Here is a 16,629-nt window from a genome sequence, read left to right as displayed (position 1 = left end):
AAACCCTGTCTCGAAAAACCAAAAAAAAAAAAAAAAAAAAAATCACATTGGTTTTAACTTAATTTCTCAGGTCTGTCACATAAGTCAAAAAGGGAAAAACACTTCTCAAAGACATTTGAAATATTTATTTATTTATTTATTTAAAGTATTTTATTTATTTATTATGTATACAATATTCTGTCTGCGTGTTTGCCTGCGGGCCAGAAGAGGGCACCAGACCCCATTACAGATGGTTGTGAGCCACCATGTGGTTGCTGGGAATTGAACTCAGGACCTTTGGAAGAGCAGGCAGTGCTCTTAACCTCTGAGCCATCTCTCCAGCCCTTTATTTTTTTAAATATTTATTTATTTGTTATGTATACAATATTCTGTCTGTGTGTATGTCTGTAGGCCAGAAGAGGGCACCAGACCTCATTACAGATGGTTGTGAGCCACCATGTGGTTGCCGGGAATTGAACTCAGGACCTTTGGAAGAGCAGGCAATGCTTTTAACCTCTGAGCCATCTCTCCAGCCCCTGAAATACTTATTTATACCTTGGCAGTCAGTGTGTCCTAGTCTGTCCTTTAGCTTGCCTTGAACATCTGATGATCCCCTCCTAAGTGCTGGAATAACAGACATATGTTAGAACATCTTGTTTCTATGGTACTAGGAAGTGAACCCGGAGCATTGTTCATCTGGGGAAAGCCCTATCTTCTGTATGTGGGTATATGTGTGTATGGAGGCAATAGGACAGCTTCTTGTGTAACCCTCAGGAATGCTGACCGCCTCATTGTCCTGAAGCTCACTAGTTAGCCTAGTCTGGAGTCTTTACCATCCCACCAGCCGGCTCCCAAATCACAACACAGAAACTTCTGAATTATTACAAAGGTTTGGCAGATAATTTAGGCTTGTTTTTAACTAGCTCATGTAACAACCCAGTTTTATTATGTGCTGCCCTGAGGCTCGTGTAACTCATCTACAGACTGTTCATCCTGCTTTCTTGCTTGCTCTGTCTCCGCCCTTTCTAGTGTCCTCTGCCTGGAAATCCTGCCTAGCTATTGGCTATTTAGCTTTTTATTAAACCAGAGTGACAGTAGTCGGCAGTGGTAGGACACCTTTAGTCAGGAGACGGGGAGTCTGGTCTATGGAGTGAGTCCCAAGACAGTCATAGAAAGCCTGTCTCTGGGATTAAATGCGTGCAGGTTTTAAACTTTTTTTTTTTTTAAATATTTATTTATATGGATACAGTATTGTGTATCCCTGCAGGCCAGAAGAGGGCACCAGATCTCATTACAGATGGTTGTGAGCCACCATGTGGTTTCTTGGAATTGAACTCAGGACCTTTGGAAGAGCAGGCAGTGCTCTTAACCACTGAGCCATCTCTCCAGCCCGTAAACGTTTTTTTTTTTGAGACTGGATTTCTCTGTAGTTTTGGAGCCTATCCTGGAACTAGCTCTTTTTAAAAAGATTTATTATGTATACATTATGTGTTATATGTATATAGTATTTATTATGTATACAGTATTCTCAGTATTCTATCTGCATGCAGGCCAGAAGAGGGCACCAGATCTCATTAGAGATGGTTGTGAGCCATCATGTGGTTGCTGGGAATTGAACTCAGGATCTTTGGAAGAGCAGGCAGTGCTCTTAACCACTGAGCCATCTCTCTAGTCCGGAACTATCTCTTGTAGACCAGGCTGGCCTCAAACTCACAGCTATCTGCCTGCCTCTGCCTCCTAAGTGCTGGGAGTAAAGGCGTGCGCCACCACTGCCAGGCTCAAATTACTTTTTTTTTTTTTAATACATATATATGGTTAGAACCATCTCTGGTAAAGAGAGACATAATGGTTCTCTTGAGAAAGGCATGCCTGTTTTGAGGGAAAAAAAAGTTCGTCCACAGGAAATGGATCTTTTCTGCTTCCTAAGGGAAGACTAGTGTAACCTGGAAACGGCTGATACTAGAGTTAGACAGAATTCAGTGACTTCTGACTTACGAAGAAAGCATTACTTTTAGGTCTAATAGAGTATTGCTGTTTGATTCAGGTTTCATACATGATGCATGATCCCTTTTTCTTAAACAGCTGTCCCTCCCCACTCCATGGAATTGTGTAACCTAAGTATGATTGACAGACAGTTTTGGGGGGTATTAACACCATTGTCACCACAATGAGCAACTTTTAAGGATCCTCTTATGATTTGAGCCTGGTGATAACACTTGAGTGTGAAGGTGACAGAAGAGAATGACAATGGCAGAAGAGAAGACATTGTCAGTGGGAATGTTACCAGTAGGGGACACCTAGAAAGGTGGAAAAGGTTGGAGTACTGCAGTCCATTCATTATTGGGTCTGAGTAGCAGCCGGTACTGTGGAAAAAAAGATCCATTCAGCAAAGATAATGCGCGGGAAATCGCAAGTTTTCCCGCCACAGAAGGGAGCGTGACCTCTGACGCAAACGCTCCGCCTTCGTAATGGGCGGCCCACTGGCTAAGCCCTTAGCGGGATGGCGACGCACGTGAGACCGGAAAGACCTTATGCGCGTCGTGGCCTGGGTCCCGCCTCCGAGGTTGATGGGGAGCCGCATCGGCGAGCCCCACGCTTCCGCTGCGCGCCGCGCGACGTGATGACGACACCTGGCCCGCCCCCTGCCCTGGCCGTGCTTTGGAGTTCCTAAGTCGTGCAGCGTGCGCGACTGTAGTGACGCGTATTACCGGGAGTATGGCGGATACCGGCTTGCGCCGCGTGGTTCCAAGCGACCTTTATCCACTCGTGCTCGGCTTTCTGCGTGATAACCAACTTTCGGAGGTGGCCAACAAATTTGCAAAAGCGACAGGCGCTGTGAGTCTTGGCTTTGGTCGCGGACCTGGGTGGGTCGGCTCCAAGAATTTCTAGGCCTTGACATGCTTAGGAGGCAAGGAGGAACGGTCTGGGGTCTGTCAGTCTAATGTCCGCGAAGCCTTTCTGCTCCCCTTTCTAAAGCTTGAGGCCTCGGCGTCTCCTCTGACTATGTCTGACTAGCGAATCTTGCAGCGACGGCAGGCGTGGGTCCCGCGTGGCCCAGGTCATGTGGCTGACAACATACGATGAGCGAGCGCTAGGTCCCGCTGAGAGCATTGGATTGGCGGTGCTTGGGTCTTCTGGTGTATTTTTTTGTTGGTCGCAAATTAGCCTGAGACTCGACGATAAAGTAATGAAGGCTAAGATTTTATTTTATTTTTGCAAGAGAAGAATTGAATGAGTGTAGGGAGAGGCTACTTTCTGTAGGAGGAGTGAACATCCTTCCCTGCCAGTTTCCACTGAGCGTGGAGCTTTAGGTAGTGAAATAAAACAAATGTAGGCTTTGGCCAGGCTCTGCGATTTTCCACATATATGATCCTAGCAGCCTTCTTTTGTTTGGGACAGGTTCTATGTAACTCTTGCGTAGGAGAGAATGGCTTTGATCTTCTCTTCCTCTTGCCTCACCCTCCTGGTGCTGAGATACAGAATGTATTAGGATGTGAACATAGCAGGATGTCATTTACTTTACAGACTTTGTTGTTTTATTTTAGGTTTTTCTTTTTTTCTTTCTTTTTAGTTTTTCGCGACAGGGTTTCTCTGTAGCTTTTGGAGCCTGGCCTGGCTCTTGTAGACCAGGCTGACCGCGAACTCACAGAGATCTGCCTGCTTCTGTCTCCCGAGTGCTGGGATTAAAGGCGTGTGCCACCACCGCCCAGCTGTTCTTTAGTTTTTCAACAAAGGGTTTCTTTGTGTAACCTGGCTGTCCTGGAACTCGCTTTGTAGACCATGTTGTTCCTGATTTACTGGGATTAAAGGTGTGCGCCACCATATCCAGCTTAATTTACAGAGTTTTGATGCATGAGATGCACCAAGAGAAAATGCACGAAGTAGTAATCCCATTATAAGTAGACAGTAAGCACGAGATGAGGGACAGCTTTTCGGGCGATTTGAACCCATGTAAGAGCAAGGTGAAATGGACGACGTGAAATGTTTAGAGTCTACTCAAGGAGAGCTGTAGCATTCATGGAAACACCGTGAGGAGCTGTAGACCTGTGGTCTTTTTTCCAAGGATGGAACCAAGACTAAGAACTTAGGCTGCTTTTGCTTTGCTTTTATTTTTGAGATAAAGTCTCCCTGTGTAACCCTGGCTAGCCTGGAATTTATGTGCCAACTAGACTGGCCTCAAAGAAATGCTCCTGCCTCTGACTGTTGGAATTAAAGGCTGCACACCTGGTCTGCGTGTTTGTCTTTTCCTTCCCCCCCTTGTTTCTGCAGACCTTCCTGGCCTAGAACTTGGTTGGTAGGCCTTTTGGCCTTATTGATCCGCCTGCCTTAGATTCTGAGAATCTTGGGTTAAGGTGAGAAGACCTTTTGAGGTTGACTACTTCTTTGTATGAGTAGGATGAAGGGAACTTTACTGCAAAGGGAAGGGATCAGATCAGTTTCACAAGGGAGTTTCTTCAGCCCGGACAACCTGGCATGTCAGCTCTTAACTGTTGCCCTTTTCTTCTTTTGAACAGGGTTTCTCTGTAACAGCTCTGGCTCTTCTGGCCCTCCTGAACTCACACAGACCCGCCTGGCTCTGCCTCCGGAGTGATGGGATTAAGGGCGTGTGTCACCATTGCTTGACTCTTCCATCTCTCCCTCCCTCCCTTTCCTTCTCTTTCACACAGGATCTCTATGTAACTGTGCCTGTCCTGGGACTCACTATTTAGACCAAGTTAACTCAAATGCAAGAGATCTTCCTATCTCTCCCTCCCAAGTGCTAGGGTTAAAGGCATGTGCCACCACACCTTGTACCTTTTAAAAAGTCAGTTAATTGCTGGGCGGTGGAGGCAGAGGCAGGTGGAGCTCTGTGAGTTCAAGGCCAAGCTGATCTACAGAGCTAGTTCCAGGACAAGCTCCAAAACTACAGAGAAACCCTGTCTCGAAAAACAAAAAAGACAATGAGGAATACTGAGAATTCAAGAACAATCGCAGTGGGTTTTTGATCCTACTGCAAGTACTGGCTTGTGGGAGCCTAGGCAGTTTGGATGCTCACCTTACGAGACCTGGATAGAGGTGGGCAGTCCTTGGGCTTCCCACAGGTCAGGGAACCCTGATTGCTCTTAGAGCAGATGAGGGAGGGGGACTTGATCGGAGGAGGGGGAGGGAAATGGGAAGCGGTTGCGGGGAGGAGGCAGAAATCCTTAATAAATAAATAAATTAAAAAAAAAACAAGGCCGGGCGGTGGTGGCACACGCCTATAATCCCAGCACTCGGGAGGCAGAGGCAGGCGGATCTCTGTGAGTTCGAGACCAGCCTGGTCTACAAGAGCTAGTTCCAGGACAGGCTCCAAAACCACAGAGAAACCCTGTCTCGAAAAACCAAAAAAAAAAACACAAAAAAACAAAAAAGAAAGAAAGAAGTCAATTAATTAAGCCTGCAGTGGTGAACATTAGTACAGGTGCCCGCAGAGACCAGGAATGTCAGAACTCCCTGGATCTGAAATTAACAGGTAGTTGTGAGTCTCCTGGTGGGTAGTGGAGAATGAGCACAGGTCCTCTAGAAGAGCAGTGTGTTCTCTTCACCACTTAGCCGTCAATATTCTTTATCAACATTATTAATTGCTGAAATCTTTCTAAGACTTTGAAAAGTATGGTTGGAAAGGCTTGGGAGTAGATTATATATTAGAGGAAGCCCATTTTTCTGCTCACAGCCAGGCGATATGTAAGTGAACTAAGTTGAGAAAATCTTATGCATCCATGTCAAGTTGAGTAAGTAAATAGCATAACTTTTTTTTTTTTTTTTTGAGACAGGGTCTTCTTAGAAGGCCCTGGCTGTCTATAACTCCATGTCCTATAACCAGGCAGGTCTTGATGAAAGAATAACATAGAATCATGCTATTTCTTTAATTTCTTTAATTCTTTTCTTGTAGACACGGCAGGATGCCAATGCTTCTTCCCTCTTGGACATCTATAGCTTCTGGCTCAAGTAAGCTTTCCTTGTTACACTTGGACTGTTTTCTCCCCTTAGGTGGGCTGGGCTGTGTTCCCTTTTTTTAAGAAGGTTCTGATCCCTTAGAAGTAAGCCTGATCTAAATCAATAGGTCCACCAAAGCCCCAAAGCGGAAGTTACAGTCAAATGGACCAGTGACCAAGAAGGCTAAGAAGGAGACTTCGTCCAGTGACAGCAGTGAGGACAGCAGTGAGGAAGAGGACAAAGCCCAAGGACCTCCAGCAAAGAAGGCTGGTAAGGCGCTGCAGGGGTTGGGGGCGGTGCTTCAGGAAGGACATTTGACACCTGCCTGCACAGCATAGTGATTCTTGTGGGTGCCTATCCTTCTATTCAGCTGTACCTGCCAAGCGAACCAGTTTGCCTCAGCATGCTGGGAAGGCGGCAGCAGCCAAAGCGTCAGAGAGCAGCAGTAGCGAAGAATCCAGCGATGAGGAGGAGGAAGAAGACAACAAAAAGAAGAAGCCTGTCCAGGTTTGCAGCTTTTGTTGTAAAGAATTTGGCAATGAACCTAAACTGGGCATCTAGTCTATGGTTGGGGTGGTGGGAGCTGTTCAGTAAGGGATACATTCTGGGGATTTTTTTTCTTTTTTCTTTCTTTCTTTTTTATTTTTGAATTGGTTTCTCTGTATCTTTGGAGCCTGTCCTGGAACTTGCTCTGTAGACCAGGCTGGCCTCAAACTCAGAGATCCTCCTGCCTCTGTCTCCCAAGTGCTGGGATTAAAGGCCTGTGCCCCCACCACCTGGCTAATTCTGTTTTTTTTTTTTTTATTTTTATTTATTATGTATACATTATTCTGTCTGTGTGTATGTCTGCAGGCCAGAAGAGGGCATCAGACCTCATTACAGATGGTTGTGAGCCACCATGTGGTTCCTGGGAGTTGAACTCAGAACCTTTGGAAGAGCAGGCAATGCTCTTAACCACTGAGCCATCTCTCCAGCCCCTTCTGGGGATTTTTGAAGAAGATAAAATTGAGGTCTAGAATGATGGGATCCAAATGTAGGCAGAAATCACCTTTACTCGGGACTGTGTGTTCTTTGGGATATGTAGAGGGCCCGAGAACACAGTTGTTTTGATGGGAGCTGTTGACAAGATTGTGAGGAACAGGCCAGTGTTAGCGAGTTGTTGAACTTTTTTTTCACTGCTTAGCTCTTTGAGTATTTTATCTTCCTTTTCCTTGCCATTTCAGTGGGTTCTTAAAAAAAAAAAAAAACACGCATCTTGGGAGCCTTTTGAGTGCCCAGGTGTTCTTGCTGATTGCCCTGGTGCATGTTTTGTTTTGTGGTGTTATTTTTCTGTTTTTGTTTCTTTGGGTGGTGGGGGGTGTTTTTGTTTTTTTATTTTTCAAGACAGGGATTCTTTGTAGTTTTGGAGCCTGTCCTAGAACTAGCTCTTATAGACCAGACTGGCTCCGAACTCAGAGATCCGCTTGCCTCTGCCTCCTGAGTGCTGGGATTAAAGGTGTACGCCACCAACGCTTGGCATATTTATTTAGTATGTATACAGTGTTCTGCCTGCACACGAGAAGAGGGCATCAGATCATATTACAGATGGTTGTGAGCCATCTTGTGGTTGCTGGGAATTGAACTCAGGACGTTTGAAAGAACAGCCAGTATTCTTAACCTCTGAGCCACCTCTCCAGTCCTATTTTGTGGGTTTTTTGAGATAGGGTCTCTTTGTATAGCACTGGCTGTCCTGGAACCTTCTGTGTTGATCAGGTTGACGTTGAACTCAGATCCACCTGTCTACCTCCTACTTGTTTCAGTTAAAGACATTTGCCACCATCTTTGTTTTGTTTTAGCAGAAGGTAGTTAAGCCCCAAGCCAAGGCAGTCAGAACTCCTCCTAAGAAAGCCAAGAGCTCTGAGTCCGAGTCAGACTCAAGCTCGGAGGATGAAACACCGCAGACCCAGAAGCTAAAGACAGCTCCGGCAGCCAAAGCTCAGCCGAAAGCCTCAGCCAAGCCAGGTATTTCTGTCCCCGGGAGGGTAGGCTGGGACCAGTGTCAGATGGGTATGGTTGCCGAATGACAGGCGTTCATCTCCTCTTTGGCCGGTCATGACTGGAAAGGGCTGTCATCTCACCTACCCAGAAAAGGGAAACAGGAGAAGTATAAGGCGAGCCTGGAAAACCTACTGAGACCCTGTCTCAAAGTTTTAGGAGGGGAATATGAGGCTGGTCATTATTCCAGTACTTGGGATAAGTCTGTGGGAAGGTACTTGCCTCAACTGTGCAAGGCCTGGGTTTAGTCCTCAATGCTACACACATGTGTCAGGCACAGTGCGCTCCTGTAATACCTGCAGCTGAACTGGAATTGCTGTAATTCAGGGCCAGTTTAGTTAACTTCCCAAGTTCTGGGCCATCTGAAGAGGGGGAAAGAAATCAAAAAACAATTTTATAAAATTTTATGGCTGGGACCAGTATATAAGAAAAGCAGCTTTAGCAAGAAAAACTTTGGTTTCTATTTCTTTTTTGGGTTTTTTTTTTTTTTTTGGTTTTTTTTGGTTTTTCGAGACAGGGTTTCTCTGTGGCTTTGGAGCCTGTCCTGGAACTAGCTCTGTAGACCAGGCTGGTCTCGAACTCACAGAGATCCGCCTGCCTCTGCCTCCCGAGTGCTGGGATTAAAGGCGTGCGCCACCATCGCCCGGCTCTTTTTTGGTTTTTTAATACAAGGTTTCTCTGTAACAGTTCTGTCTGTCCTTGAACTTGCTTTGTACATCAGGCTGGCCTTGAACTTGCTTGTCTCTGCCTCCCAAGTGCTGGGATTAAAGGTGTGCATCACTACCACCTGGCAAGAAAATTTTTTTTTTTTTTAATTTGCTTTTTGCGTAGCAACCCATACCATCCTTGAACTGATTCGTCCTTCTTTACTAAAGGGCTAAGTAGCAATTAAGTTCCAGGTCATCCTGTCTCAGCCTCTTGACAGCTAGAATTACAGATACATGGTCATAAAACCCAGGGGGAAGATAGATGACTTTAAAAAGAACTTTTAGGGGGCTGGAGAGATGGCTCAGCGGTTAAGAGCATTGCCTGCTCTTCCAAAGGTCCTGAGTTCAATTCCCAGCAACCACATGGTGGCTCACAACCATCTGTAATGAGGTCTGGTGCCCTCTTCTGGCCTGCAGGCATACACACAGTAATAAATAAATAAATATAAAAAACAAATAAAAACCAAAATAAATAAAGTTTAATGCAGCCAGGCATGGTGGCACATATGTTAAAAAAAAAAAAAAGAACTTTTAGCCAGGTATAGTAGGGCATGCCTTTAATCTCTGCACTTGGGAGACAGAGGCAAGCAGATCTTTAAGTTCCAGGACAGCCAGACCTATGTGATAACCGTGTGTGTGTGAGCATGCCCCATATGAGTGCAGGGGACTCTGGGACTCGAGATAGAGGAGCTGCTGAGCCATTTCTCCAGCCCCTTAATTTCTATTTTTTTTTTTTTTTTTTTTTTTTTTTTTTTTAGTTTTTCGAGACAGGGTTTCACTGTGGTTTTGGAGCCTGTCCTGGAACTAGCTCTTGTAGACCAGGCTGGCCTCAAACTCACAGAGATCCGCCTGCCTCTGCCTTCCAAGTGCTGGGATTAAAGGCGTGCACCACTACCTCCCGGCTCTTAATTTCTATTTTTTTTTTATGCTGTTCTATTCCATTTCCTTGAATTTTTTTTAAATTTATTTATTTATTAAAGATTTCTGTCTCTTCCCAGCCACCGCCTCCCATTTCCCTCCCCCTCCCCTAATTAAGTCCCCCCCCCCTCAGCCCGAAAAGCAATCAGGGTTCCCTGTCCTGTGGGAAGTCCAAGGAACCCCCCACCTCCATCCAGGTCTAGTAAGTTGAGCATCCAAACTGCCTAGGCTCCCACAAAGCTAGTACGTGCAGTAGGATCAGAAACCCAGTGCCATTGTTCTTGAGTTCTCAGTAGTCCTCATTGTCCGTTATGTTCAGAGAGTCCGGTTTTATCCCAGGCTTTTCCAGACCCAGGCCTTAATTTCTATTTTTGAGAGAAAAAAAAAGTTTAAAAGCGCAGGCTGGCCTTGTAGTTGATCCTCCTACCTCTGCTTCCAAGTGCTAAGGTTGTGTGTGTGTGCGTGTGTGTTACGCATATTTATTTTGTTTGTTCCTTGGGTAAGGTCAGGACTCTCTAGTCCTGTGGCCTTAAACTTGTGATCTTTCTGCCTCAGGCTATCACGTGTGGAACTGATGGGCATTCCTTAGCTCAGCTTAGTGGTACACGCCTCCTCTCAGCCTGAGGTTAGACCCTCAGTCACAGCTGAGCAGATTCCCAGGCTGGGCTGTGTGTGTGATAAGTACTTTATTCCCTGTGAGCAGCACTCACAGGCTGTGTGTTCTTTCCTGCTTTCACTGCCACCCTTACTCCATAAAACAAGCAGTTTCTTATGATGTGGGCTGACTTAGGCTTTACAAGGTCTGTGAATAGAGGTTGAAGAGAAAGACTGAGAAAGTGATGTTTAAGTGGCTTATTGTCTGTGAGGTGTATCTGTACATGTCACAGCATGCACATGGAGCTTAAGAGGAGGGACAGCTTAAAGAACTGGTTCTCCTTTTACTATGTACCCACTAGGCTTCAAGTTCAGGCTTGGTGACAAGCACCTTTATCCACTGAGCCATTTCACTAGCCTTAGAATTGCTAGAGACTCTTAACTCTGCTAGCAGGAGCTTTTTTTGAAGTCTCCCAATTTATCTCTTCGGCTTTGTGTCTCAGGTTCACCAGCGAGAGCACAGCCTAAAGCAGCCAATGGCAAAGCAGCCAGCAGCAGCAGCAGCGACAGCAGCAGCGACGACTCTGAGGAGGAGGAGAAGGCAGCAGCACCTCCCAAGGTTAGGGTTGTGACTGTCCGCTGAAGTTAAGGAGCTATACAGGGTGTCTCTCTGATTGGAGTGACTTGTGGGTTTTGGTTTGTTTGTTTTTATTTATTTATTTTTGCTTGCTTTTCAAGACAGAGTTTTTCTGTAGCCCTGACTATCTTGGATGCTATGTAGGCCAGGCTTGTCTCAGACTCCACCCGCCTCCACCTCTCGTGCTGGGATCAAAGTCGTGTGCTATTAATTCAGCTTGATTGAATTATTTGGAAAGTTATTTTCCTCTAATTTAAATTTTTCTCTCAGATGCAGACTATACCTAAAAAGCAAGTCGTGGCCAAGGCACCAGTGAAAGTAGCTGCCACCCCTACCCAGAAGAGCTCTAGCAGTGAAGAGTCCTCTAGTGAAGAGGAAGAACAGAAAAAACCTGTGAAGAAAAAACCAGGTGATTGGACACTAGGCATCAGGCTGTTGAACGCGCCTGTGAAACGGTCCTCATGGCCCAGCAACTAAGAGTGACACACTGTTAGAGATTCTGTTTCTAGGTAGAGAGAACCAAAGAATTTAAGTACTCACTTTATTTTGTGGTGCTAGGGATTAAACCTAGGACTTTATGCATGTTAGGCAGGTTTTGTTCTTAGAAGATACAATCCTGTGTGCATATTTTATTATTTCTGTTACCTGTCTGTTTTAAAGATTTATTTATTTATTATGGGTACAGCACTCTGCCTGCATGTATACCTACACACCAGAAGAGGACACCAGATCTCATTAAGATGATTGTGAGCCACCATGTGATTACTGGGAAATGAACTCAGGACCTCCAGAAGAGCAGCCATGTTTATTTGAAATATTTGAGGCCCAGGCTAACCTCAAATTTATAGTGTTCTTCCTACCTTAGCCTTATGAATGTCAGAATTACAGGCATGAACCACTGTGCCTAACTAATGCATGTTTCAAAATTATTCTACCTTTTAAACAGGTCCTTACAGTTCAGTCCCACCGCCTTCTGTTCCTTTGCAAAAGAAGACCTTGGGAACCCAGTCTCCAAAGAAAGCTGCCGTGCAGAAACAGCCCGCAGAAAGCAGTGAGGACAGCAGTGAGGAGTCTGGTGAGTTCCAGGATGCAGTGGAACTACAGGGATGGGGGAAGAACACAGAGAAAAATACTCTGCATCTCTGTTGCTTTTGAGTGATGTAAGAGAAAGCTCAGGGCTGTGTAAATTGTTACGTTATTTCCATTGCTTTCCTGGTTGGCTTGCAATTCTGGACCTTTCCTAATGTCACAAGTTCTCCCCAGATTCAAGTTCCCAGGAAGAGAAAAAAACCCCTGCTAAAGCAGTCGTCTCCAAGACACCTGCCAAACCAACTCCAGTGAAGAAGAAAGCAGAGAGCTCTTCAGACAGCTCGGGTAATGCTGCCTAACCCTGGGGTTCCTGGGATACTCATTGTTTTGGGTATCCTGCTGTTATGGGGTTCCCCTGAATTTATTTTTGGGGAGCTGTTCATTCTGTCCTCTTATCTAGATTCTGACAGTTCTGAGGATGAAGCTCCTGCCAAGCCAGTCAGTACCACCAAGAATTCCTTAAGCAAGTCAGCTGTCACTCCCAAGCCATCTGCAACTAAGGCAGCTGTAACTCCTAAGCAACCTGCAGGCAGTGGCCAGAAACCTCAGACCAGAAAGGCTGACAGTAGCTCCAGCGAGGAGGAGAGCAGCTCCAGCGAGGAGGAGACGACAAAGAAAACTGTGACAACCCCCAAGCCCAAGGTTACTGCTAAAGCAGCACCATCTCTGCCCGCCAAACAGGTTCCTCGGGCTGCGGACAGCAGCTCAGACTCAGACAGTTCCAGCAGTGATGAAGAGGAGAAGACACCTAAGCCTCCAGCTAAGAAGGCAGGAGGAGGTGGAAGCGCATCCAAACCAGCAGCTGTGAAGAAAGCAGCAGCCAAGAGCAGCAGCTCCTCCGAAGATTCCAGTGAGGAGGAAGAGGAGAAGCCCAAGGGCAAGGGCACTGCTAAACCACAGACCAGCAAGGCCAATGGCACTCCAGCTTCTCAGAACGGAAAAGCAGACAGGGAAAGCGAGGAGGAGGAAGAAGAGGAGGAAGAGAAAGAGACGAAAAAGGCGGCAGTGTCGGCTTCCAAGTCAGGTCTATATCTGTAGGGTCACCCCCTGGGTTTTATCCTCCATTACTGGGTATACTCAGGGGGGAAGGTAGACAGGGAGACGTTTGCCCCCTGACTTTTGAGTCTGGCTATTGTTTTGCAGGTTCAGGAAAGAAACGAAAGCAGAATGAGACAACAGAAGAAGCAGAGACTCCTCAAGCTAAGAAAGTTAAGCTCCAGACTCCAAACACATTTCCAAAAAGGAAGAAAGTACGTTGCTCCACGGTGTCCTCATAACACGCCCTTAAACCATAGAGGAAACCCTCAGGCCTACCTTGACAGTTGGGCCTGACACCACGGGGCTATCAGTCAACACCATATCTTCTGCTTCATTCTCTAGGCAGAAAAAAGGGCATCGTCCCCATTCCGAAGGGTCAGGGAAGAGGAGATTGAGGTGGATTCACGAGTAGCAGACAATTCCTTTGATGCCAAGGTGAGGGGTGCTGGCTGCTCAGGACCTGGGAGAGAAGGGCAGTTGGGTTTAGGTTGCTGGAACCTCATGGATTCAGATCGCCTTGAAGGGACAGTAGGGGAGGTGACGGTTTTGGTGTTGTCTTCTGTGTATTAACCTATCATTGTTTACCAGCGAGGGGCAGCTGGAGACTGGGGTGAGCGAGCCAATCAGGTCCTGAAGTTCACCAAAGGCAAGTCCTTCCGACATGAAAAAACGAAGAAAAAGCGGGGCAGCTACCGGGGAGGCTCCATCTCTGTCCAGGTCAATTCTGTCAAGTTTGATAGCGAGTGACCTGTGAACATCTTAGAAAAGGAAGGTGATGCTGAGAGACTGGCCCGTCACCTCCACTGGACCAGAGACTCGGTGTTGTTAGGGGAGGGTCTCAGCAAGGATGGTTTTGAGCAGATCCTGACGTCATTACAATCTCCAGGCCTTTTATGTTCCACTTTTGTGTGGGTTTGTTTTTGAGTATTGTCATTGCCTTCCTGTTCTGGGGTCTTCGTACTGAGAAGTTTTATATTTTATATTAAATGATTTCGTACAGATTTTTGTTGTGATTTTCAGAAGTCAGTTCTACAGATTCAAGTCTTAGTTATTGCCTAAGACATAGCAAAATGTCACATGGTAAAGATTTTTGTCAGCCAGGCGGTGGTGGCGCACGCCTTTAATCCCAGCACTCGGGAGGCAGAGGCAGGTGGATCTCTGTGAGTTCGAGGCCAGCCTGGTCTACAAGAGCTAGTTCCAGGATAGGCTCCAGAACTACAGAAAAACCCTGTCTTGTAAAACCAAAAAAAATTAAGTTTCTCCCTGTAGGATTATGTCCACATTTTACCCTTCCTTTCCTCAGAAAGCAGAAATGGCGGGCGCTGACTCTCTGGGTCTGAGATTGATGCTTTCAGAAGCCAGTATGGATCTACCAGCTTTTGGGGATAAAATTGCTGTTCTTGGAATATAACAGCCTATAAAATTGATAGGCAGTGGTGGCGCACACCTTTAATCCCAGCACTTGGGGGACAGAGGCAGGTAGATCAGGACAGCCAGGGCTACACAAAAACCCTGTCTGGGGTGGGAGTTAACAGGCAGAATTTTGTGTGGTGTGAATATAACTGTCTTGAGTATTTTGTTTATAGTAGTTAATATTACATGTTTACAGTTCATCTTGGTTTTAATTTCAGAGCAAGCTTTTCTGATATTTAAAGGCATTTTCAACAACTTGACTATTACTGCTATGTATTCTAAGTTCATGACTATTTGATTTTAACATTGTCACGAACTGAATGACAATGCTTAATTACTTCTGTCTTGGTAACAGTGGTGACATGAAATTGGTGTAATTAATTTCTGCATGGTTGAAAACCACTGGTCAAGGAAATGGAAATGATGGATTCAAATACTAAATCTTCAGCCCCCAATATCTAGTAGGTTCAGTGGGCACATCACGGGAAACTTGTGAGGCGTGGAGGACCTTACAGAGACAGGCTGGAGAACAGGGAGGTTGGAGGCATCTGAACGGATCATTTCGTCTTGGGTGGTTCCCTGGGAGTGATTGTGTCTTGTTTAAGTTTGTCTTCTGGACTAATTGTTAGTACCTTAGCTGTGGAGTTACTGATGCAGACTAATGGGTACCGCTGGGAGGCATCTTGGATAGTGCGCTTGCCGAGCATCCATGAGACCCTAGTTTGATCCCTGACACTTTAAGTAAATACACAAATGAGCAGAGAGATTCCTGGGCCAAGGGAGTAGATGATAAAGACTTGGAATGAGACCATTGACAGCTCAGCCGGCACGAGGGAGGGAAGGAAGATCCGACCCGAGGACAGGCCCAGGTTTCACGGATGAAGAGGAAGATGTCAAGAACGGCCTTCCGTGTTCAGTCCACAGTCACCTGATAACTTGTTAGAGCTGGTTTTCTGTGACCGAAAGAATGTGCTGATGTCTGCGTGGTCAGAGCTGTGCGCCTCACTACAAAACAATAAACTGGATGCTTTATGATGTGCTGAGTTATTTTTGTGAGTGTAAGGCCTCAGCTCCACACAACAGAATGAGGGGCAGGTTTGGGACCTGTTGGGAGTTCATTACAGAGGTTTCTTGGCAGTGGTTTGCCAGATCTTACCCACACTTCTCAGTACGGTTGCTAGGCTCAGCTACTGCACAGTTCAGTTGGGAATTCACAAGATGGCCTATAAACCAAACCTAGCCTGTGCTTTTTGCATCTAGGGGTTAAATGATTTTTACATTAAAATGTCAGCACTTAGAAAGTAGAGGCCAGCCTGGTCTACAGAGCAAGTACCAGTATAGCCAGGGCTACACAGAGAAACCCTGTTGCACAAAAAGAAGAAAAAGCCTTATTTTGGCCTGGGTGTAGTAGTGCAGACCTCTTATTCCAGGCTAGCCTAGCCTACATAGAAAGTTCCAGGTTAGACAATACTACATTAGTGAGACCCTATTTCAAGAAAATACAGCTGGGTGATAGTGTTGTACCCCATTAATCCCAGCACTGAGAAGACAGGCGGGTGGATCTTTGAGGTCAACCAAATCTACAGAGTGAGTTCCAAGACAGCCAGGGCTACATAGTGAAAAACTTAGGCCGGACGATGGTGGCACACGCCTTTAATCCCAGCACTCAGGAGGCAGCAGGCAGGCGGATCTCTGAGTTCGAGACCAGCCTGGTCTGCAGAGCTAGTTCCAGGACAGGCTCCAAAGTCACGGAGAAACCCTGTCTCGAAAAAAAAAAAAAAAGAAAAGAAAAGAAAAAACAACTTAGGGTCCTCTTCCCTCAGATCATGACTAGTCTGACTATGGAACATTTTTGCTTTAATTTTTTTTTATTTTTAGTTTATGTACATTGGTGTTTTGACTGCATGTATGCGTGAGGGTTTTGATCCATTCGAACTGGAGTAACACATAGTTGTGAGCTGGGAAGTAGACCCAGGTCCTGCAGAAGAGCAGCCAGTGCTCTTGACCACTGACCCATCTCCAGCCCCTGTAAAACCTTTTTTAAAATTCCACTTATTGGAGCTGGACAGATGGATCAAAAGCACTTACTGCTTTTGTAGAGGACTGGGGTTCAATTCCCAGCACCCATGTGGCGAATGGTTCACAACCCCAGTTCCAGAGGATCCAAAGCCCTACTCTGACCTTGGGCACCAGGCATGAATGTGGTACACATACGTACATGAAGTTTGTGGGTGGATGGGTGGGGATAGTGCACATGTGGTCAGA

The 16,629-nt window shown here is 46.0% G+C and overlaps 1 protein-coding gene across 4 annotated transcripts; it reads left to right on the top strand.

The window, feature by feature from the left end:
* The first annotated feature begins 2,626 nt into the window (after nt 1–2,626).
* Nolc1 (nucleolar and coiled-body phosphoprotein 1) lies at nt 2,627–15,399 on the top strand. 4 transcript variants are annotated; one of them, XM_041661853.1, is made up of 13 exons: nt 2,627–2,814; nt 5,891–5,946; nt 6,062–6,204; nt 6,305–6,441; nt 7,773–7,935; nt 10,691–10,806; nt 11,101–11,233; nt 11,771–11,899; nt 12,088–12,198; nt 12,314–12,937; nt 13,057–13,163; nt 13,294–13,386; nt 13,540–15,399. In XM_041661853.1, exons 1-13 carry the CDS (start codon nt 2,695–2,697, stop codon nt 13,696–13,698), a joined length of 2,091 nt encoding a protein of 696 aa, XP_041517787.1. In that variant the 5' UTR covers nt 2,627–2,694; the 3' UTR covers nt 13,699–15,399. The 4 variants fall into 4 exon arrangements, with proteins under 4 accessions (XP_041517787.1, XP_041517785.1, XP_041517786.1 ...); XM_041661851.1 differs by having other exon boundaries at nt 11,095–11,233; XM_041661852.1 differs by having other exon boundaries at nt 7,770–7,935.
* Nucleotides 15,400–16,629: the final 1,230 nt, after the last annotated feature.

Source organism: Microtus oregoni, unplaced genomic scaffold (assembly GCF_018167655.1).
Source record: "Microtus oregoni isolate MIOR12 unplaced genomic scaffold, Mior012 000012F_ref0000307, whole genome shotgun sequence".
Lineage (NCBI taxonomy): Eukaryota > Metazoa > Chordata > Mammalia > Rodentia > Cricetidae > Microtus > Microtus oregoni.
This window is presented reverse-complemented; position numbering and strand designations above follow the sequence as displayed.

Coding starts and splice junctions, on each gene's coding strand:
- Nolc1 (XM_041661850.1), top strand. CDS start 2,695: ATGGCGGATACCGGCTTGCGCCGCGTGGTTCCAAGCGACCTTTATCCA. Junction 5,947..6,061: donor ATCTATAGCTTCTGGCTCAA/GTAAGCTTTCCT, acceptor CTAAATCAATAG/GTCCACCAAAGCCCCAAAGC. Junction 13,164..13,293: donor CATTTCCAAAAAGGAAGAAA/GTACGTTGCTCC, acceptor TTCATTCTCTAG/GCAGAAAAAAGGGCATCGTC.